The sequence below is a fragment of the Haplochromis burtoni genome, unplaced genomic scaffold (genome assembly GCF_018398535.1).
Source record: "Haplochromis burtoni strain Fernald_Lab_line unplaced genomic scaffold, NCSU_Asbu1 Contig_189, whole genome shotgun sequence".
In the NCBI taxonomy this organism is placed as follows: Eukaryota; Metazoa; Chordata; class Actinopteri; order Cichliformes; family Cichlidae; genus Haplochromis; species Haplochromis burtoni.
Genome location: NW_024582550.1, coordinates 275,397 through 297,920, shown reverse-complemented (window position 1 = coordinate 297,920; position 22,524 = coordinate 275,397). Strand labels below are relative to the sequence as shown.

Below are 22,524 nucleotides of genomic sequence, written 5' to 3'. Positions count from 1 at the left end.
TCAGTTGTGTTTCTATCTGGTCTTTTGTTTTGTTTTTTTAAAAAAAGGAGGAGGGGGGGGGGGTAAAACAATTGAAAAAGGACTGATGTAAGTATCTTTTGATTGTTTGTTTTTAAATGAAGGGGTCACATTTGGCTATTGTCACATTGACAAGGAAGCAAATCATTTTGGGTTCTTCGAAATTAAAATAGCAGGTTCAAATATTGCCCAGTAAAAAAGGAAAAATACACGCTGAAAGACACGAAAAACAAACGGATCGAGTATATCCGGGTTAAAGGTAGTAATTTTCTAACGTTGCTCGGGTTTGATTCACGGTCTATTTCCGCGTTGCTATCGTTTTAGCATCAAGCTACCTGGTGTCTGAAAAGTAGTTAACTCTAATTAATCACGACTTTTCAACACAGACGTCTATTCGACAAAAGGAGATACAGCTTCAAGGTCTCCGGGCAGAAAGTGTAAGATGGAAGCGAGTGGTTACATTTTGTTTTGCTTTGTTTCTTACGTTTTCTGTTTTGTGCTCTTCTGGTTTACCCAATAGCTAGCTTGCTCGTTTCTGTTCTGTTTAATGGGTGGCTAACATGTTAGCTCCCAGCAGCGCATCACAGCCACAGTGAGTTTTGTTATTGGATATAATATATATGCATATAATTATTGGATGGTTAGGCTTTGCAAAGTTTGGCGCTTAGGACACACTCTGCCAGAAGTTTTCTGTTAGCCTGTTATTAGCTTAGACCTTTTAAGTTTAGTAGCATAAGTGTCAGCCTGGGCAGAAATAGTGAAACTGAGTCGCTGTTTCTAACGCGAATCTGCGTTTTTATGGTGTCAGTGAAACATAAAAATGTACAGATGTAGAGGACACGGATGTCAAAAATGAAACGCGAGGTTCTCACGGTGTCTTTTGTGGAGTCAAATGAGTCTAATCTACATTTAAGCTAGCAGTCAGTAGAAGTTAAATACAGTGACACAACACTTTCTTGATGCCCTGACAGGTGTTGGGGAATATTCAGTAACATTTTAGCCTGAGGACTGTAAACGTGTAATTGGTATTTTAAGCACCTCATTGTCTCCATTTATCAGGCACTAAGGTTTTTTGGGTTTTTTTTAACCATATGTAATACATGTTTACATCATCAAGCTATGTTATTTTTTCTTGACTTGTATACTCTCACTGGACATTTATTTAGGTACACCGGGCTAGTTGGACTCCCTTTTGCCTTCAAGACTACCTAAAATCTTTATGGTATAGACTCAACAAGGTGTTGGAAATACTTCTCAGATATTATTGGTCCATATTGACATGACTGAAATTGTCAGCTGCTCATCCATGATGCAAGTCTTTCACCACATCCCAAAAGCACTCTATTGGAGATCTGTGACTGTGGAGGCCATTTGAGTACAGTGAACTCATGCTCAAGAAACCAATATGAGATAATTAGAAGTTTGTGACACAGTGCGTTATCCTGGTAGAGCAGGTACACTGATGGACATGCTCAGCGACAGCACTGAGGTAGGCTGTGGTGTTTAAACAATGGTCAAATAGTACCAAATTGGCCCTAAATGTGCCAAGGAAAAATCTGCCACACCATTAGGCTACCACCAGCAAGAGGCATTGCTACAAGGCATGAAGGATCGATGCTTTCTTCCACAGTCAAGAATCATCGGACCAGGCAATGTTTTTCCAATATTATGTTGTGCAATGTTGAGTTCCCGTTGCCTTCGTTTATGAAACAGTCTGGTCCTTCTCCTCTGACCTCTGACACAGAGAATTGCTGCTCACTGGATATCTTCTCTCTCTTTTTTTTTTTTAGATCATTCTCTGGTAACCCCCAGTTGAGGTTGTGTGGGATTTTCCACACAGGAGGAAAATCCCAGTAGATCACCAATATCTGAAATCGTCACACCAGCCTGTTTGACACCAGTAACCATGCTATGTTCAGAGTCACTTAAATCCCCTTTCTTCCACATTCTGATGGTCTGAGTTGCTGCCATGTTATTGGCTGATTAGTGTCAACAAGCAGTTTAACAGGTGTACCTGAAAAGGTGTCCAGTGACTGTATATCATTCTTACTATTCCCAGTGTGGCAAAATCCCTGAAGTTGGCTAACTTCTGGAAAAATACTGCCGTGTGTGCTGTACACTATGTTAAGGATACAGGCAGCAGAACAGCCTACAGTGCTGCAGTAAAATGCGGAGTTGCAGTGTGAAATTTGCCACACTTATGACACAGACGCTGTAGTGTTCGAGTCATGCAGCTGAGTCACACTCGGTGAGGCTTCACATGAGAAATGCTCAGCTGGAATATGGCAAGCTGAAGAACAGCAGCTTCTCCATGAAGAAGTGCAGAGATGTGGGAGAAGAGCGGGGCCTCAACCCCAGTAACAGTTTCACTGTTCATAGCCTGTGAGCTTAGCTTAGCTTAGCTTATGGATTGCTGTCGTTTCTGTTTGCTTCTGTTATTAGACCGAGTTAGACGAGCTGTCGCCATGCTGTTGAATTTCTGTGATCTGGAAAGAAAGTTTCCCAGTTTTTATTCGGTTGCCTGGTGTTTTACAGGGTGTCAGGTCTGGTTCAGTCTGGTTGAACAGTTAATGCACAGAGTAAAGAGGCCGAAAATTGAAGACAAAACAGAAGACGGCGAGGTAAGGTAGGTGAAGCTATCTGACTGTCATTTGGTTTGAATTTTCAGCTCAGTCAAATCATTTTGTAACCATTTTCACAGGTTTAATGAACAAAAAGTTTAGAAAAGCTTAAAGCTAGTATTAAGATTAACATGTTCATCATTAGAATAGAAGTATTTTCTGACTAATTTAATTAGCTTTGTAGATATTTGATCACAGACTGAATTATCTCACAAGCTAAAATACTGACCTGCTGGTGGGGTAAATGGACCAGTAAACACCAAAGTCTTTAACATCGGTGCTGAATTTCATGCCAATTAATAGCAGCATTTGTTGACTTTAAAAGATCTCTTAGAGGATTTATTTCAACTGCTTAAACCATGGGTGTCAAACATAAGGCCTGGGGGCTAAAATCGGCCTGGCAAAGCGATCCAGTCCAGCCCCCTGGTTAGCTTTGGAAGACTTGAAGCAGTCCGTAGTTGTTTAACTTTACTGTAGGTTTTGCAGCTGATTAGGATTTTCATTCATGTAATCATTATCACCCAAGTATCACACAGGCTGCTTGGACTTATGTAATTTGGGCTGTAAAATTACAAAATTATTCAAATCATTCAGGAGAAGTTGGGAAGCATACATGATAAAATCTAGGAGGAGCCAAATTTTCTGTCTGTGTTCAGGCAGCAGTGCCTTGTGAATGTTTTACTCCACCATGATTTCCCAAATAACCCCGATACTCTCTGCTTCTCCTGAATTTTGTCTCTAGTACAAGCGGTAGCAGAGTTATGGTCGTTTAAAGAACGGGCCCGTAGAAATTACATTTATTTTTCTTACATTAAGATTATTCAGGGATTAAATGCTTAGTTTAATATCTTTAGAAAGGGGAGTTTTAGTGATCTGGCCCACTTACAATCAAAGGGGTCTGTGTAGGGCCCATGATGTAAGGTGAATTTCACATCTGTGGTTTAGAGTGTTTCATATATTTAGGAGCCTAATGGTTTTGTTTTATTTGTGGGCTGAGCGTAGGCAGATCACGCTAATCGTTATAAATGTCTGTCGACAGTGTGAGAGCAGCACTGGCAGGCATGACCGGGGTGGACGAGCTCTCAGACAGCACAGAGGTGGTGGAGATGGAGGACGTGAGTTCCACCCAGTTCCAGGTGGAGAAACATACGTGGGACGGCCTGCGGAAGATCATCCACAACAGCCGCAAAAACACCGGCGTGGTTATCAACAAGGCACCGCACGACTTCCAGTTCATCCAGAAAGACGAGAGCAGCCCGCACTCTCACCGCATCTACTACCTTGGTGAGCGGCGGTAACTGAAACCTGAGGTCTGACACATGAATGGCTGAAATAACATGTCATTTTCCACTAGCGCTGTAAGAAGCCCGAGCTCACAGAGGCATTTTTTAGCGGCCGTGACTTGTTGGCTTGCAGATTCAGTGGCTTCCGTTCAGTCTCTTTGAAAGGTAGCACACGTCTGTGAAAAATCTGTGGATGCAGCTGGTGAGTCAGAGCTGCCAGCCTGCACCTGTTTTCGAGCTCATTTGATTTCCACAGAGCTGCACTGGCTTTAGTGTGTGCTGGAAAAAAATGTGGAACAACATTTTGCATTGTGGACATATTTCTGCTTTTTTCCCCCCCTCGTCTTGCAGCTGTAGCACACAGGATTCTTGTAAAATGGCTGCTAGTTTTTGTTGCTCTGAGTTTTACATTTTGATACCTGGCTATAGTAAGCTGTGTAATGTTGACTAATTTAGTCAGCTATAACTGCTAACCATAGCTGATGGTTTGGTTATTTTGTCCGTTATAACCAGTCAGACCTTAACAGTTACCGCCTGGTCTGAATGCTCTTTTTATATTTAGACCTTCACTGTGACCAGAAGTGTGTGGTACATGTTGATCTCATGCCTGTTTTTTATCTTCGTGGTGTATTTATGCTGCATTGGCCATCATCCTTTAATTGCTGTTTGCCTCCCCTGACTGTCATTTAGCTGAAGTTACATAGTTTTGCTGTAGAGCCTTCCCAAACTGATTTAATAGATTTGTTGTTCAGTCTCAAATATAGCTAGCCGCGCAAAAAACAAACCAAAAACACCTACCTCATGCTTTTAAAATAGCTTCTTACCCATGTTTTATTCTTTCCTTTCTGTGAACTGCATAGTTGGATTATTAGAACATTTTATAGCACACAAATGTGTTGTCTTTGTCAAACATCTGTGATGGCAAACATCTGTGATGGCAAACATCAGCTGCCATTTTTCTTTTTTTTATGCAGCCACAAGACAGCTGCACACAAAAAGCAAACTGTGCACTTACATGGACAAACCTTTTTGAAGAGTGATCATGTAAGACAAGACAGTAAGGGTCTTGTCTTGTTATTATTATCCTGTCTCCCTCCCCTCACCTCCAACTGGTCGCAGCAGATGGCGGACCCTCCCTTAGCCTTCACTGTGGGTGTTTTTCCTCCCCACTGTCACCAAGTGCTTGCTTAAAGGGGTCATCTGATTGTTGGGGTGTTCTCTGTATTGTTGTAGGGTCTTTACCTTACAATATAAAACACTTTAAGGTGACTGTTGTTGTGATTTGGTGCTATATAAATAAAACTGAATTGAATTCAGTCTTAAACCTGTCTCTGTTTAAGACCTTACTGCAGGCACAGGGGAAGACGTGCTGTGAATTGCCTCAGGGCGGAATTGAACCTGGGCCTTTGCATTAGCCCTATGGCCCAAGGGTTGCCTGCTCATCTTGGCACTCTGTGCGGTATGTTCCTCAGTAAGAAGCTTGTGTAAGCCAACACTACTGCTGCGAATGCCGGTCGAACCAGAGCGCGCCTACAAAAAGACCAGCTCGCCTTGCTTCGTCTGATGCCTTCTGTGGTATGTTTCCTGACAGGAATGCCTTACGCCAGCAGGGAAAATGCGTTACTCTACTCAGACATTCCCAAGAAGATCCGCAAAGATGCCCTGTTGGTTTTGTCTTGGAAACCAATGCTGGATCACTTTCAGGTGAGGAAGATTTTTAGTCCTCATCTTGCTGTCTTGACATTCGTTTCAGACGTGTTTTTGTGCACCGTCATTTGAACAGTGCATTTATTTAATAACATTGGCATTCTTTAACAAAATATAAAACACTGTTGAGCAGAATGAAGTAGAAGGTGCAAAAGAGCCAAAAGGTAATGTCCCCAAATGAGGATGCAGGGTCGCAGGAGGTTAAAGGGACTTACTGATTTTTTTGCCTTTTATTTTCAGTGATGATTTTAAAGTTTGTACTTGGTAAAACGTTTAAGAATTACAGGTGAATTTATATAAAAATATTTCTTAAAAGTTGAGAGCAAAGACTGTCTGACCTCATAAACACCATTAACTTGCATAAAACTTTACAGTGTGAATGCATGGAAGCTTCAAGTCAAGCACCAACCAGGTGAATCCACTGATCCGCTGGGTTTGACCGTGCACCTTCTCAGTTAGCAGCAAGTACAGCCAGAAAGCAGAGGGATGGTCACTGGTGTCACAGGGCCAGATACAACTGAGGGAATGTGCAGCGGAATTTACATTTGATTAAAAAACGGTCATAATATAATGAATGAGTCTGACTACAGCTGTATGTTGCTGTTGTCAGCTGAGGGAATGCTGGATGAAACGGACTCTTTATCAGACGGCGTCTGGTCTGAGAGGCTGTGTAAAGGACCTGTGAAATATTAATTTGATGTGTTTTTAATTTCCCCTGAATAAAACTATAGACCTGGAAATGTGTTTGATATTTCCCCTTTAGGACTATTTAATTATTTAGAGGTTTATTGTGAGCCATTTCCTAAATAATTGCACTTCTCCTTATGGAGCTTAAAACTGCTGTTGTAAATCTTCTCCTGAAGACAAATTAACTCGAACACTCAGGTCACATGAGACCACATGATTGATGTTAATTGCTATCCAGCTGGTCTGCGCTGATTTCACAAACAAGGCGTGCTCCTGCTGAAGCGAGAGAACAGCTTTTATTTCCTGGTCCGCAGAGATGCTCTCTGTAATTTAGAAATTTGGTCATGTTTTGTTTGTATGTTTTTGTTTTTCCACGGCGTGAACGAACTGTCTTTGACCTTGACTTTGGTCACTGTCACGTTGTGCGTTCTCTTGTCACTCCTGACCTCAGGCCAGCCCTCACCACGGAGGCTTCTCTCGGGAAGAAGAGCTGCTGCGAGAGAGGAAGCGTTTGGGGGTGTCTGGCATCACCTCCTATGACTACCACCGACCCAGCGGCCTCTTCCTGTTCCAGGCCAACAGCAGCCTGTACTACTGCCGTGATGGTGGGAACAGCAGCTTCATTGTGAGTTAAAGGCCAGTTAAGTAAGACTCTCCCTGCTGCAGAGCACAGGCTGAAAATTACAGACCCGATGAGGCTAGTTGGGAAAGACATCTGATTTTTGTGCATCACTAAATATAAAAAGTTGAAGTCTCCCTTCACTCCATGTATCTTGAAGTTTTCTCCATCCCCCTCAACCCTGCAAAGCATCAGCAGGGATCAAATAAATCCATGATAATAGACAGATCGATACTTTACTTTTCCCCAAGCAGAAATTCAAATATCCAGCATCTTTATTTAAAAAAAACAAAAAACATCCCTCTGGCCAAAAATACAAAATCATCTAATTAAATAATGTTAGTAATAGTGATAAAAATACAATATAAACAGGAAAAAAGTCCTATTCCAGTGGGGACAAGTTGAAATGTGCCCTTCTCCACCACAGTCTTAAATCCAACCTGCAGCTTTACCCCCGACACACAGCAGCATAAAAGAAAGCACTGGCCACCACAGTGTGATTAAAATATATGCAGCATCTCCTCACACACACACCAAATGACCTCAGCTGCCACAGGAAGAAGAGGCGGCTCTGCATCTTATAATTAATGTTTTCTTTTTCTTCCCCAGACTTCTCCGATGAATCCCACAGAGATTACGAGCCAGAATTCAGGCACACGTATGGACCCCAAGATCTGCCCCGGTGACCCCAGCTTCATCGGGTTCATCAACAACAATGACATTTGGGTGACTAGTATTGAGACGGGGGAAGAGAAGAGACTCACCTTCTGCCACAAAGGTGTGAACTGCGACTGTGACATTTATCAAGTTCCCTTCAACTTTTTCCTTTCTTGTAGTTGAACTGGTTCCCTTAAACCAACTAAATAGACTCAAAAGCATCTTTAATTCATCCTTTTCTCTCTTTCTTTGTTTATGGTATGTTTGGGACTGTGAGACAGTCGTTTATATTAGTTATTAAATAAGTCGTTGTTAGTTGTGGTGCATGAAGCCAGTGATGGCACCAGATATTTACAGAAGCATAACAGCGGCTGTTCAAGTCAGCCACAGCACCGTAAACTTAAATTGGAGGTCAAACCCTGGTAGGGATGGCACAGGTTGCCTAATGTAAGCTCACTCTCGTGTTTTGTCTCTCGGGTGTTTTTATTGTAGGTATCGATAACCCCAAAGAGGATCCTAAATCTGCCGGCGTAGCCACTTTTGTCACCCAGGAAGAGTTTGATCGCTTCACTGGATACTGGTGGTGTCCGGCTGCTCAAGAAGGTGAGTACATTGCTTTTGTAGTTATCATTCATTAGAAAATGACTCACAATATTTATTAATACAGTTTTTGTGAGCCCGGTCGCTTCGTCATGAAATTATTTCTACAAGCTTTCATGTTTGGTTTCTTCCAAAGACCTTTAAATAATCCTCACAGCTGCTTACTTTTCTGGCTGTTCTCATTGGTTTAGAGGCAGACGGCGGGAAAACTCTACAGATTCTCTACGAGGAGGTGGATGAGTCTGAGGTAGAGATCATCCACGTCCCGTCTCCGGCTCTGGAAGAGCGCAAGACAGATGTGTACAGATACCCACACGCAGGTATCAAATCAGCAGAAAGCTACACAAAAGTTCTACATATACTTCTACATGGCTTAACTCCTAATGCTGGGTGTAGCCTGTGTTTATACATGTGCTCCTGTAAAATGTTTGCTTATATTTTGGTACATAAATCAGCTTACTTTCTTTTTCAGGCAGCAAAAATCCTGATATCACCCTCAAAATAGCAGAAATACGAACAGACAGTCAAGGCAGAGTAAGTGCTCATTCAGAGTTCAGTGGGTTTCCCCCCCACAGTGAACGCAGCACTGATGTGAGCTGGTCTTATTGGTGTTTTTCTCTCTTCAGATTGTCAGCACACAGGAAAAGGAGCTACCTGTTCCCTTCACCAGCCTGTTCCCACGTGCAGAGTACATTACCAGAGCCGGATGGACTAAAGACGGGCGATTGTAAGCCAGAAAATAATAAATAGTTAAAAACAGGAAGCCCAGAAGTAAACTTGTCAGTAGAGGGCACATGTTCTCGTTGCATCACAGCTCTCCTGTGTTTGTGTGTCAGCGCGTGGGCGGTGATGATGGACCGACGGCAGCAGAATCTCCAGCTGGTCCTGCTGCCTCCTGAACTCTTCATCCCAGCGCATCAGGACGAAGCCAAAAGACAGGAGAGCCTGGAGGCCCTCGGAGACTCGGTCCACCCTTTCATCGTTTACCAAGAGACCAGCGACATCTGGATCAATGTGAGCACCAGCAGCACGTCTTTATCGAGCCTGGTTGTTTCTCAGATTAGTTTCCCCTCATGTTTCAATCAGCCCGAGTGGCACAGAGGCAGATGTTTGCTGTGAAGTTTACAATATACAATATAATCCTACTCTGGACTTGGATCAAAAACATTTTGTTTGCCTTTCCTACACAGGTCCATGACATCTTCCATCCTTTCATCCAAACCACTGAGGACGAGATCACTTTCATCACAGTAAACGAGTCCAAAACTGGCTTCTGCCACCTGTATAAGATCACCTCAGTGTTGCAGCGGGGCAGCCATCACTGGGCCAAAGGCTACACGCACTCTGAAGGTAGCACCACGTGCAGACACACACTAACTCATCTGTACTGTTCATGCAGAACATCTTTGACATGGTTTTAAGTGAGATTTATTTATTTTATGAACAATTCTGTATTCCTGGGATGTTTCTGGGTTTGTAACATAGTTTTACTGTGCTGTTCTTACCATGCCACTCACACGACCTATGTGACACATTTGCTCCTCTGTCATCAGATGATTTCAAGTGTCCAGTCAAAGAGGAGGTGATGGTGACCAGCGGGGAGTGGGAGGTGCTGGCCAATCATGGCGCAAAGGTAAAGCCCTGTACATGGGTTCCCACATTCACAGCAGCCACTTACAACTATAGTTTTATACAAAATAACTTCTGCTGAGTACATAGAGTAGAGGTAGGCAATGTAGTGTCACTATTATATATTAATGTGATATATAATCAATGATATAAGAATAAAAATACTGAAGGTTTTATAACTGCAAGTAAATGAAGGGCATTTTCCTTCTTTTACAATGAGCTGCTGTCATTGACGACACACAGCCTAATTTGAAACAAGGTACCAGCAGCATTAATGTAACAGTAGTGACACAGCATATGTCACATGTAAGCACATAAGTAGTCGGTTAATTAAGCGCTGTGAGCAGAGTTGGTCGTCTTTATGTTTTTTTGCTCCTGTAACTGTTATGTCGCATCTTCTTCTACTGCTGCTGCTCTCTGCTCTGTTTCGGGGTAGCCAGAGTGGATCATCTTCCTCCATCTCATCCTATCCCTAGCATTCTCCTCCATCGCACCAATGATACACCAAACCTCTGTCTGTCTGTTCTTCCTCTTTTCCTCCAGCCTGGCAGCTCCATATTCAGCATCTTCTGTCTAATTGATCCACTCTCTCTGCACACATACAAAGCCATCCCAGCCTCGCCTCTCATACTTGTCTCCAAAATCACCCCCCTGATCGAGCTCAGCCGATTTACTCATTTCTAATCTTGTCCATCCTGGTCACTCCGAACACAAATCCTCTTGTCGTCTTGTCAGCAGCACCGTCTCCAAACCTCGTAAACCTTCCCTTTCACTCTTGCTCTCCCTTCTGTCACCTCGACACTCGGGCTTGCTCCACCCTGCCTGTGCTCTCTTCCTCACCTCTCTTGTACTGTTGCATCAGCATGTATCTGAATATGAGAATAATATTTCTACATTTTGCTTAAAAAAGACTAATAACACACAGACTCTCATGCAGATTAGAACAACCTAATAAAGGAGATACTTACTTACTGTTTGGTGTCATAGCTCAGCTGTCTTTTTGTTTGTGTGTAAACAAAATGTTCCAACAGTGTTTTTTCTTGTTTGTGCAGCGTTCATCCAGCCCTCAGATTTGGGTGGATGAGGCAGCCAAGCTGGTTTACTTTCAGGGAACCAAAGACTCTCCTCTGGAGCATCACCTCTACGTGGTGAGCTACGACTCGCCGGGTGAAATCGTCCGACTCACCAAACCTGGCTTCTCCCACAGCTGCTCTGTGAGCCAGGTACCTGAATACACACTCGTGTTCTTCGCCAAATCTCCTCTGACCTTTCTACACCTGTCAACTGATTTTACTTTTTTAAAATCTAAGAGTACAAGCAGTTACTGTCTGATCGTTCCTTTTTTGCTGTTTCCTGTAGAAATTTTCACAAATTATGTATTGCCTGCTTTTTCCTGTTTTATCATTTGAATAGCTCTCTTAAGTGAGCGAGGCTTTAACAGTATTCAATAGTTTAATGCACATGAGAGAGCATGACCCAATGCAGTAAACTTCACATTCAGATATGTGTTTGAAGTGTTTGTGTACACCTTGGCGATGCTTTCTAACTCTGCCTCATCTGTTTTCTTTCACACAGACCTTTGACATGTTTATCAGCCATTACAGCAGCCTGACCACTGCACCGTGTGTCCACATTTACAAGCTGAATGGCTCAGACAGCGACCCTCTGCACAAAGAGCCCCAGTTTTGGGCGAGCATGATGGAATCTTCTGGTACTGAATTCCCCTTAAAATCAAACAGATTTTTACACTTTTATCAGATGGTTTGACACCCTTGCCTCCCTGTTTGTTTAGTTTTCCTGTTCTGCTCATTAAAGATGGACAACAACTTAAAGATTTTGTTTTGGGGTTTTTTTGTCGTCTCCAGCTTTCCCACTTGACGGCACACCTCCAGAGATCTTTAGCTTCACGGGCAAGTCTGGTTTCGAGCTCTACGGCATGCTGTACAAACCGGAGAAGCTAGTCCCCGGGAGGAAGCACCCCACCGTCGTCTTTGTCTATGGTGGTCCTCAGGTTCGCCCTCCAACTCCCACCCCATTCATAGGGCCAGATTTACTAAACGAGTCAAAATGGTGTGTGAGTGCAGTTAGCAATAAACTGCCTGTTGCAGATGCTAGTAAATCAGTTTGCACGCTTCATTTATATGACCTGATCCTTAATTTCTTTTCAACGTTAATAAAGGAACTCCACAAAAATGCTCACAACGCATCCAGAAAGTATTCACAGCACTTCATTTGTTCCACATTTTGTCATGTCACAGTGACATAAACACAAGTTTATTTTCTTCCAGGTGCAATTAGTGAACAATTCTTATAAAGGGGTGAAGTACCTGCGGCTGAGCACGCTGGCCTCTTTGGGCTACGTTGTGCTTGTTATCGATGGGCGGGGCTCCTGCCAGCGAGGCCTCAAGTTTGAAGGAGCTGTGAAGGACAGAATGGTAAATGTCTCGAGACAAACGTGTACGGGTTAAAGATGAAGATGCTCCCTCCAAACTCTCCTAGGTTTCCTAAAATTCAGGAACGCATTAGCCTCTTTTCTTAGTTTTCTTCTGTAGAAACAAAGCAGCCAAGTTCAATCTTTTCTCCTCTGTCCAGGGTCAGGTGGAGATTGAAGACCAGGTGGAGGGTTTGCACTACATCGCAGACAAGTACAAGTTTGTAGACCTGAGTCGTGTCGCCATCCACGGCTGGTCGTACGGCGGCTTCCTGTCCCTCATGGGCCTCATCCACAGACCCGACATCTTTAAGGTGAAAAAACATTTACTGTCAGATTTAGATCAGCCAACAAGCCGAAAACTAGAAGTTTGATGTGTCAGTTCAGTTTTTCCTCTTTGCTCCAGGAAACAGAAATACCCATTAAAAAATGTAAACACACATTTGTAAAACTCTCTCTTTGTTGTTTAATTAGAAAAGTAGGTCTCCATCACATGATAAATAACTCTTTAAAACCCTAAGAGTAAATTATTTGTTCCATCAGATACATTTACCGTATCTTTTCTAAGGATGTGAGCGTTACAAAAATAAAAAAGCTGTATGGATGTTGATAATCCTGGTGCTTTAGGCAGTTTCTATAATTACATTTCATGCAGAGTGATTGCCGCCTCTGTCAGAGAACAGACCTGGAACTTCACTTTCAGTGAAAGGCAGAAATGATGACGCCGTCTCCCGTGTGATCTCTTTGTTGGTTAGGTTGCTATCGCGGGCGCTCCGGTGACGTTGTGGATGGCCTATGACACCGGCTACACGGAGCGATATTTGGACACCCCCGAAAAAAACCAGAGAGGATACGAAGCTTGTTCTGTCGCTCTGCACGTCGACAAGCTTCCCAATGAGTGAGAAACAGTTACTGCTTTAGTGCATTTATGACACATTATTATTCAGTTATTGTATGTTGCTGCATCCATCAGGCAGCTGAGACTATAATGCACTATTACCTCTGGCAGTACTATATTATACTTTGAGTTATTCATAAAATTCTGTATGAAGCAGCACAGGAAGAGACTCGCTATTCGGTGTTGTTTTCTCCGAGTGGTGCAACACATCAGTGTTTTATATGCCCTCTCTGTGATTAATACAGGCCCAACAGGTTGCTGATCCTGCATGGATTCTTAGACGAGAACGTGCACTTTTTCCACACTAACTTCCTTGTGTCTCAACTCATCCGAGCAGGGAAACCGTACAGCCTGCAGGTATGGCCGCTGACTGATGTCTCGCGGGGTTCAAACCTGCGCACTGTTTAACGATGAGACCGGCACGTTTGAAGAAGCGGCAGCTTTGAAACGCTTGTTTGTTGTTTCTGTTTTTTCCAGGTTTACCCCAACGAGCGACACAGCATCAGATGTCCAGAGTCTGGAGAGCATTATGAGATTACACTGCTGCACTTCCTCCAGCAGAACCTCTGATAAAGCCTTTTGACGCAGCAACCTTCCCTCCTCGCTTCCTGTCCTTCCTCCCCTTTTCTCCTCTTTCACATTCCTCCATTTGTCCACCTCCGCGTCGCCTCCTAGATTTTTATAATCTGTTGAATGCAAGCTATGCCAAATCTCATCACACCTTGACAGATATCTGTCTTAAAGGCACTTCAGCATTTTAGCATCAATAAATCATTACAGGGATCATATGCAGATGTCAGTACGATGGGCAGGTACTGCCCGGCACTGAGGAGACCTCTTGTAGCCTTCAGGCTGACGGAGGCTTTGGGGAGAGAACGATCGGTTGCTTTGAGCCACAAAACAAGCAGGGGGCGCTATTCGCCAGAAAGAAATGTAGCTTTGGGGTTTGTAGTCACAGTGGAGTGAGAGAGTGTCACAGTAATGATGATTGATGCTGAACATGCTGCACCAACACAATCAATTCATCAGCAATGCAAAAAGTGCATAAATGGACCTGCAGTGCCCAGTTTTTGAACCTGGTTTGTCTATTTTTTTTTCTTTTTGGTGCCTTTTTTTTTTTTTTTAAAGTTCTGCTTTTCTGGGTATCAACTGACAGAGATATCACTTTCCCCCCCATGTGAATAAACACTGATGTGAAGCTAGTAAATGTAAAGCTCTGAAAGAGCAAACAAAAAAGCGCTTAACCCTCCTTGTCACACACTTTGTAGTCTTTTTGTGCTTTGAGATTTCTTTCTCATGTGCTGTCAGAGATGATTTTTATGTGGCATGCCAAGCCAAATGCCACATTTTTATTGTGTATTAATAAAATTTATACTTTTATTGTTATCTAATCATTCATAATGGGAATGCGTAGCGACCCTTCACTGCTTCCCTCAGTCACGTGCTTTAACTTTTCTCTGGAGCTTCTTTTTCTTCTGCTGCTGAGGACTTTTGCACAGTACATGTTTGCCTTGGTGCCGACAAGCTGACCTGCATGATGTCTGGCAGAGCCGTTGGCAATCTGAGGTGCCTTGCAAGAGTTTAAGAGCGCCCGCTCACATCACCCATATCAGGGAACCTGTTAGAGTACCTCAAGTGTCTGATGAACATCTGTAAGATGAGCTGCCATGACATGGTATCTGTACATGGTTAAATGTACTCTCAGATATTGAAGAAATAAACAGAAGTGAACAATCTTTTCCAAACTCTTCTCACCGGATTAAATGTGTTTTTAAAGGAGTTTCGTTGATCGTTTAGTGCAAAATTGAATTTATAGAATATACTTTTATAAAAATTTGTTAAAAACAGCTCCAGCACTCGCCACTTAAAGTGCTGCTGAAATAATTTTTGCTGACTGAGTGATTACGAGATCTGCCCAGCTTTCATCAGATACACGGGCAGAACCTCAACACTCCCACAGTTACACACACAGACACAGGAGCTGCCTCAGTCATCCTATTATACTGTGATCAGTGTGGCTAACAGCTGTCAACTCATATCCACACCTACGTTAGGACTGTTGCTTTCAACCAGAGCACCACCTTGGCACGCCATAGCACCATCTTAACCATATTGTATTAAAAAAAAAGTCATCACACAAAGCAGAGTGAATATTATTTAAGGCAGTTCATTATTAAACTTAGGATGCAATTATTAAAATGGACTAAAAACACTTAACACAGTAACTTAAACAGTGCATTGGGTATTTTTAAGTAAACTGAATTTAAATGTGTTCATGAAGACCTAATGCAGGACAGCTTCATTATTACAGAGCTGCAGAGTGATTTAGATTACTTTCCAATTCTGTAATAATTAGATAATACTCTGATAAGAAAAATAAACCTTTAAAAGTTCATTGTTCAGTCTCCCAGGTGACAGGATTGTCAATATTAACTCTCTGGCCACTTTATTAGGGACACCTATTACTGCAAATATCTAACCAGCCAATCACATGGCATCAACCTAATCCATTTAGGCATGTAGGCATGGTCAAGGCAACCCAGTGATGTTCAAAGTGAGCATGAGAACGGTGACTTTAAGTGATTTTGCACATGGTTGTTGGTGCTTGGTCTGAGTATTACTCGACCTTCTCTGGGGTTTACAGAAAATGGCCTGAAAAGGAGCAAAATATCGAGTGAGCAGCAGTTCTCTGGGTGAAAATATCTTGTTGCTTTGATATCAGAGGTAAGAGGAGAATAGCCAGACTGCTGCGAGCTGATATGACGGCAACAGTGACTCCAGATAACCACTTGTTGGGAAGGTATACAGATGAGCACCTCTGGATGCACGTGTCTGACACGTGCTGAAGCTGATGGGCTACAGGAAACTGGGGCTTTGGGTCCCACCAGCTCACACAAACTGGACAACAAAGGATTGATGAAATGTTGCCTGGTCTGACATTTGGGTGGTGGTCACAGTTGGCACTAAACAGCATGAAAACATGGATCCATCCCAACTTGTATCAGCTGTTCAGGCTGCTGCTGTTGTAATGGTGAGGGGAATATTCTTCCTTAGTATCAACTGGGCCCTGTTTAAACACCACAGCCTACCTGAGTCTTGTTTCCGATCATGTCCCTTTATGACCACACTGCTTCCAGCAGGATAACACACTGTGACACAAAGCTGAGGTCATCGCAAACTTATTTCTTGATCATGACACTAAATATGCTGAACTCAAATAACCTCAACAGTCCCCAGATCTCATTCCAATCCCACATCTGTTGCGATGTTGCTGAACTAGAAATTTTACACCATGGATGTGCAACTAACAAGCAGTAACTGTGTGATGCTGCCAGGACAACATGGACCAAATCTCTGAGGAATGGTTTCAGCAGCTTGTTGAATTTGAGCCGTTCTGAAGGAAAACTAGTGTCCAACCTGCTTCTAGCAATGCGTAAAGTGGCCAAATCTTTGCTCCCACCTCTAGGTGGCATCAAAACTTGTGTAGCTCCAATCGTTTGGCCTCAATTCAATTTGGCTTCAACTTCACTTTTATAGTCGGGTTTAAATGCAGTTTAATAGCTGCTCATTTGTGGAGCCAAGTTTCACTGCATACAGACACACACAATGACAGAAATGAATGCCTCATAAGTGAATAATTCTATTTGTTTATCACACTGAAATATAAAATAAAGAGCAAAGTCTAGACTGTCTTCCTGGAGTCATGTCATTCAGCCTCTTCAACCACAAACAAAGAGCCAGGACGTCCTGGTAAGGTAAACTTAAAAGTTTTATTTCCATCCACTTCATATAAAATATTCAAAGTTTTGTACAAATCCAAATAAAATAAGAAACTTCACATTATTTAAGTACAAAACAAAACAAATGGATAAATCCCTTACAAAGGGAATAAAGTTACACCCGTCAATATGACTGAACATGTCCAATGAGACAATGAGTTATAGCATGGCATAGCATCCATGTGTCTGACCCTGCAGTGAATCAGCAGAGAGCAATGATGTGCGTGTAAACACTCAGTCTGGTTTCAGTCCTTCAGTAGTTCAGCGTTTAAGTTAAAGTCATTCTCTCTTTAGCGCTCTGCTTTAATGGTTCGGGGATGGCGGTGTCATTTTTAGATGACCGGCGTTCAGAGAGTTGCTCTCTCGCTCTGTGGCCGTGGAGAAGGATGCCGCCTGCTTCTTGAGCTGCTCCCTCCTGCTTCTCCTGTCTCTGCTGGCTCGCTGCCCACGTAGGAGGAGATCATCACCGTCTCCGGTCAAACCTGAGAGGAAGAGAAGAGTGATGAGTTTGAGGCTGCACTTTGCATTTCTGCTCACAGTTTGGCGTTCGTTATTAATCTTTGGGAAACTTTCTCTGCCTTGGAAATAAAAGTATGTGCAGTCAACATGTTTTTAAAGCTGCTGCCCTCCTTTTCCTTGATCTTTGGACTGTGCTCGCACAGATCTGCCAACAAGTCAGCGCTATAAACTCAGGCGCAAAGGTGAACTTCTTATGTCACTTGTTATGATTCATATGTAGTTCATGCGTGTTTGCGCTCAAGGCTGCCAGTTTTGTAAAAAGAGACTTGATGTCTGAAAGTGCTCTGAGGGTCTAAACTCTTCTGAAAGCAGCACACACACACGCATGGCTTTAAACTTCAATAGCACAAATCTTACCTGATTCTGTGTGGATCTGCTGAGCCTCGCCCCTCAGTGCCATCTCTTCGTGTCTCCTCCTGTGCGCCTTTACTCTCTTATGCGAAATCTGCAGGACACAGAAACTTCTCGTTAAAGTTTTTTTGCTTTAACGTCTCAGGTGCTGGGGAACGCGTGGATTCGTGGATGTGGTGCGGCTCACCTTGTTCTGCAGTGCTTGTAGTTGCAGACTCTGCTTCTCCAGTTTGTCTTGCTGCAGCTTGAGTTTCTCCTCCAGCTGGTCCACGCGTTTGTCCTGAGCCAGCAGCAGCTGGAGACAACAGGGAGAAACATCATCAGCTTTATGCAACGTACAACATCCACCGGTCTGCGATGGGAGGTGCTTAAATTTGGAATGAACTATTATTTAAAGAGAGAACTCTTAGTGGCTGCCGCTAAAAGGTTTAAAGGGGCTATTCAGGTCTATTAAAATGGGCGTGCACTGCTCTCATGTGTCTACCTGGTTAAAGAGCAGCTACAAAAGCCCTCTTTCCCCCCTCTCACCTGGATCACTGGGACTCCTGAGTGACCGCTGTCGTTGCTGTCCAGCATCCTTTCTGTAAGCGCTCCCTGCAGCCAGTCCATCCTGGAGTTTAAATCCGCTGTCTGCTTCTTCACCTCCTCAGCCAGCTCCGCCAGCCTCTGACTCTCCTCCGGTCCCTCACTTCTGGCCTTCAGAGCTTCATCTTGCTCCCGCTGTTTCCTCTCCAGCTCGGCCACCGTGCCGTTGAAGGCCTTCAGTTTGGTGTTGATGTCGCTCATCTGGACTTTGGCCTTGTCCACGTGCTCCTTGAGCCCCAGGCCGAGCTGGAGGAGGCCGTGGGCCACCACGTTCACATCGTCCCACGAGGCCTGTTTCTCCCGGCCCCTCCTGTCAGTGGGGAAACCAACTGCTGCGTGCACCAAAATGGTCACGAGGAGGATGAGAAGTTGAGGCATCTTCATCTTTGTAGGTCCGATCTGGTGTCAGTGCTGCGTCTGAAATCTGTCTCTGTCTGTTGTGTGTGCTGCTCACTGAGAGGCACTGAGGCTTTTTATAGCTCTGGTAGGAGAGGAGGAGGAAGAGGGGGCGGGGAAAGTCTCACAGTGAGCAACATGATGCAACAAGGGCCTGAATTTCTGGTTATACACTCACTGATGCAGAAAAATGACATGTTTACAGTTTTAGTTTTGAGGCTTATGCTGATGATGTCATATTTTTGCCTCTTATTCCCACTCTGTTGGTTTCATTTGCTACAAAAACACTTTGACTCCCCGCTGTTCTCACTGCTGATTCATTTACAAATCAACTATTTGTTTTATTATTTCTGTAACATCTGAATAAATGCAGATAATTTCCAACAGCTCAGGGCTATAAAATGTTCCCTTGAAATGACCCACAGATGCATGTACCATTAAAAGCAGTTATTTCTTTTTCTTTTGATGGCTGTTTTATTAAATCTTAAAAGTCCTTTAAAGTCCCTATTTTCACATCTGATTGGCTTTTAAGCCGTCCCTAAAACAGTTTCACCCAAAAACCAATGACTCCTTTTGGATTTTTTCACGTTTAAGACTAAAGCCCTGATAGCTGAGCTTAATGACCTCAGTGGGTGAAGACAGCCAGTTGCTGAATCAGGAATGCTGGTGAACAACAGAGGCTGAGGAGTCACTGTGAGAAGTAGGGGAAAGTTCAAGCCTTCGGGCCCTTTTACACACTCGTTCCCGACAACAGAAACCCCGCTCACGCAGACATGAGGAACGTGATGCTGATGTCCTGCCAGGCGCTCAGACACACACGCACGTGTCAGCGGGTCACGGCTCCTGTTTCACATTTAATCACACATTAGGCTCAGATACTGTACTTCTCTCAAAGCGCTAAGCAGCCATCCGAGAAATATGATGAAATGCACATGTCCAAATGTTTCTACACCCACTGTATGTTAAGGTATCACTGGATTAGAGTAAACTTGGGAGGTTTCATGCTGCGGGGAAGAGAAAGGCTGGAAAATGTAATGACAGCGAGTATTGTAGAGGGATAAGAGAGACAGCCAACAACAAACAACTACATGTTTAACTAAAAGGTCAGTGTGGTTAATGTTTGACTGGAGTCACTAAGTAACAATATGTTGTTATGGTGGGAAATTAATACTGAAAAAAATTACTTGCAAGTAAAAGTGAAAGAAACCCTCGCTCTGACTCAGAAGAGCAAACTTGCATTTCCACTGTACATTTTGTCCAATCATAAAAAAGACGCGTTTCTCCTTCAGCCTCTTTTAAACCCTTAAAATTGTTGTTTAACCACACGTGTCATTATGCAGAGGTGCACTTCTCGTACCAGCAGGATTTGAGTTTTTACATGATGAACCTCTGCAGGGAGCAGGGTACTTCCTGGATGCTGGACACCCGGTGCACGTAGGACTCCCTCCCGCTGCAGGCTGCTGTTCTGCACGTATCCTCCGAACCCGCTGCACTCAGCTTACGTGAACCAGACCATTGTCCTCAGTCGGATGCACAGGCGGGTCTCCGTCCTTACTCAGCTCTATCCGAACACTATGTTCGCATTAAACATGAGGCTGTGCTGCTTGCATGTAGCTCATGTCCCGTGAGGAGATAAATGTGATCCTGCGTGATGCAGGGAGCTGCAGGAGGGTCAGCACAGCCAGCAGACACAGGAGGAGGACCTGCGTAAACTGGGAACCAGTTTTTCCAGTCAGTCTGTGCTTCACTTTGGAATGACTCACTCAGCGTTTTGGGAACTAAAACAGACTGTATACAAAAGAGGCCAAGCTTTCCGACTTCTGTTAGTTAGCAGGCAATCATCTGTAAAAATGAAAGTACTTGAAGCCTCGCACATTTGTATTTTGGCCACCACCACGTTAGTTTCTTGAAGCCAGAAGTTACAAGTAACGGACTAATAAGCTACTCACTCACCCAAACTCAAGAACAAGCTTCTGTACCACACAGCGACTCCTGATATCAGTCAGATAATCCATTCAAACGCTCCAGAAGGCTCCAGTAGCAGACACCTGACAATCATCATGGTTACGCCCCTGACTTTGTTTTCCAGGTGGATGAGTTATAAAATAATAGGTATAACCACAGAGACCAAAACTGTGTTTTGTACCAGGAGGTAAATGTGCTTTTTAGTGCTGTTACATTTAATATGTCAACACGGGAGATGACTCGCTTTGAAATGCAGTTCAAAGGCTGCACCTCGATTTAAGCCGCATGTGGTGTTCCTTTCATGTCAAACAGTTTTGTTTTTATGTTCAAAAATCACCATTCATAAGAAAAACTGTAATTACACATATAGTATCACTACTTCTCAAGTTTGTTTTTTCAAAATAAAATGAAATTCTTGACTAAACTTTTTGACTTTGATTTGTTATTTATTTTTCATTTGTAGGTTTTTTTGATCTGAGCTTAAGTGTGAGTTCTAGAAATTATTGTGACCAAGAAATGATGAGATGAAACACAGCACACTGCTGATCACAGACTACTTTGGGTCAAAGTTACCAGGTTATTTGTTTTGAAGGACAATCACAATCTAGACTCAAAAACATATTTATGTGAAAAATGCTCGAATTTGATGTAATTCTTTTTAAATTTACATAAGTAGAATGTAAAATGTTAAATTTAATGGACTCTGGTGAAATTAAATTTTCTTGATTGCTTTATATTCAGTTTATACCAAACATTTTTTCCTTAATGAATAATAATTTAAATAAATAAACCTTTGATTTTTTTATATTTCACTTCTATTTAATTAAAAATGATTGCATCTTGTTTTATGAGCTTGTAAGTTTAGCACAGATATTTGGTTTAAATCTTACATTTTAATGCTACAATCATTACTAAATATAGCACACTTCACTTTCGTCATGTATTTAATTTGGTACTGTGGCAGAGTTCAAATCTAGAGTGTAATCGCCTCCCTGCGTATTTCTTTTTAGGCTTTTATATGACGACACCCCCATAAAAATCAATGCTCTGTAAAGATAAAAGTGTTACATGATGTGTAATTTACTGTGTCTATCTTTGAAAGGACCTCCATCATCACAGGGTTGGATAGCGCTGTCTGTCTGATTACAAAAAAACACAAACATCAGGCTCTGTTCATCTGTCGTTTTAAAATCTCAAACTTGTAGGAAGTCAAAACAGCTTCTGTTGTCTAAAATAAGCCCTGAAACCTCCTTCCTTTGTTTATTACCCACGAGGGCACGGTAACTGTGCAGATTACAGCCACACAGCATGTCCCGTCAGATCTGCACATGTACAGTGCATGAGTTTCCAGAGCGGGGGATCGCAGGAAGACGGTGTCCTCAGGCACCAGTGGGTTAGTGTGTGAAAGGTCAGGATGTTGCTACATGTCTGGTATGTTGCATCAGCCTCTAGCGGGCATGAACTATTCCCATACTATTCCCCCTGAGCTCTGTTTAAGCCCAGACATGCACAGCGGGAGACCCAGAGGAAGAGCCGGGACTCTGAACCCAAGCCTCTAAAAGCAGGCAGAGGCACAGCAGCTGGATCAGCATGTAACCATTATCTTGTTTAGTAATTATCAGGAAACTCAAACAAGGAAATTCTCGAACAACCAACCTCAGCAAAGTGTTATTCATAGAACTCTGAAAGGAGGCTTTCAGACTCTAAAATAATCTGATGGTGGTGGCCAGGGTCTTTAAAAGGGTCTTAATCCCTGGTCAGGTGTCAGGTAAGTGGCAT

The 22,524-nt window shown here is 43.1% G+C and overlaps 2 protein-coding genes across 6 annotated transcripts; one reads left to right on the top strand and one right to left on the bottom strand.

Moving 5' to 3' along the window:
- Nucleotides 1-126: 126 nt before the first annotated feature.
- LOC102291045 (dipeptidyl peptidase 9) lies at nucleotides 127-14,895 on the top strand. Of its 5 annotated transcripts, none has more exons than XM_005934891.2 (21): nucleotides 127-277; nucleotides 2,554-2,644; nucleotides 3,679-3,923; nucleotides 5,514-5,626; nucleotides 6,768-6,941; nucleotides 7,545-7,713; nucleotides 8,085-8,195; nucleotides 8,384-8,512; nucleotides 8,665-8,726; nucleotides 8,819-8,919; nucleotides 9,029-9,206; nucleotides 9,383-9,542; nucleotides 9,746-9,825; nucleotides 10,874-11,044; nucleotides 11,397-11,532; nucleotides 11,687-11,832; nucleotides 12,110-12,256; nucleotides 12,414-12,566; nucleotides 13,008-13,150; nucleotides 13,396-13,507; nucleotides 13,628-14,895. In XM_005934891.2, the coding sequence occupies exons 2-21, from the start codon at nucleotides 2,589-2,591 to the stop codon at nucleotides 13,718-13,720; spliced, it is 2,679 nt and encodes an 892-aa protein (XP_005934953.1). In that variant the 5' UTR covers nucleotides 127-277; nucleotides 2,554-2,588; the 3' UTR covers nucleotides 13,721-14,895. The 5 variants fall into 5 exon arrangements, with proteins under 5 accessions (XP_005934953.1, XP_005934952.1, XP_005934954.1 ...); XM_005934890.2 differs by lacking the exon at nucleotides 127-277 and adding an exon at nucleotides 296-455; XM_005934892.3 differs by lacking the exon at nucleotides 127-277 and adding an exon at nucleotides 462-610.
- A 758-nt stretch (nucleotides 14,896-15,653) lies between these two features.
- On the bottom strand, nucleotides 15,654-18,880 carry LOC102292605 (angiopoietin-related protein 4). Its single transcript, XM_005934895.3, has 4 exons — nucleotides 18,328-18,880; nucleotides 17,987-18,094; nucleotides 17,806-17,893; nucleotides 15,654-17,411 (listed from the first exon to the last, which is right to left on the bottom strand). Exons 1-4 carry the CDS (start codon nucleotides 18,766-18,768, stop codon nucleotides 17,233-17,235), a joined length of 816 nt encoding a protein of 271 aa, XP_005934957.1. The 5' UTR covers nucleotides 18,769-18,880; the 3' UTR covers nucleotides 15,654-17,232.
- Between the last annotated feature and the right edge of the window lie 3,644 nt (nucleotides 18,881-22,524).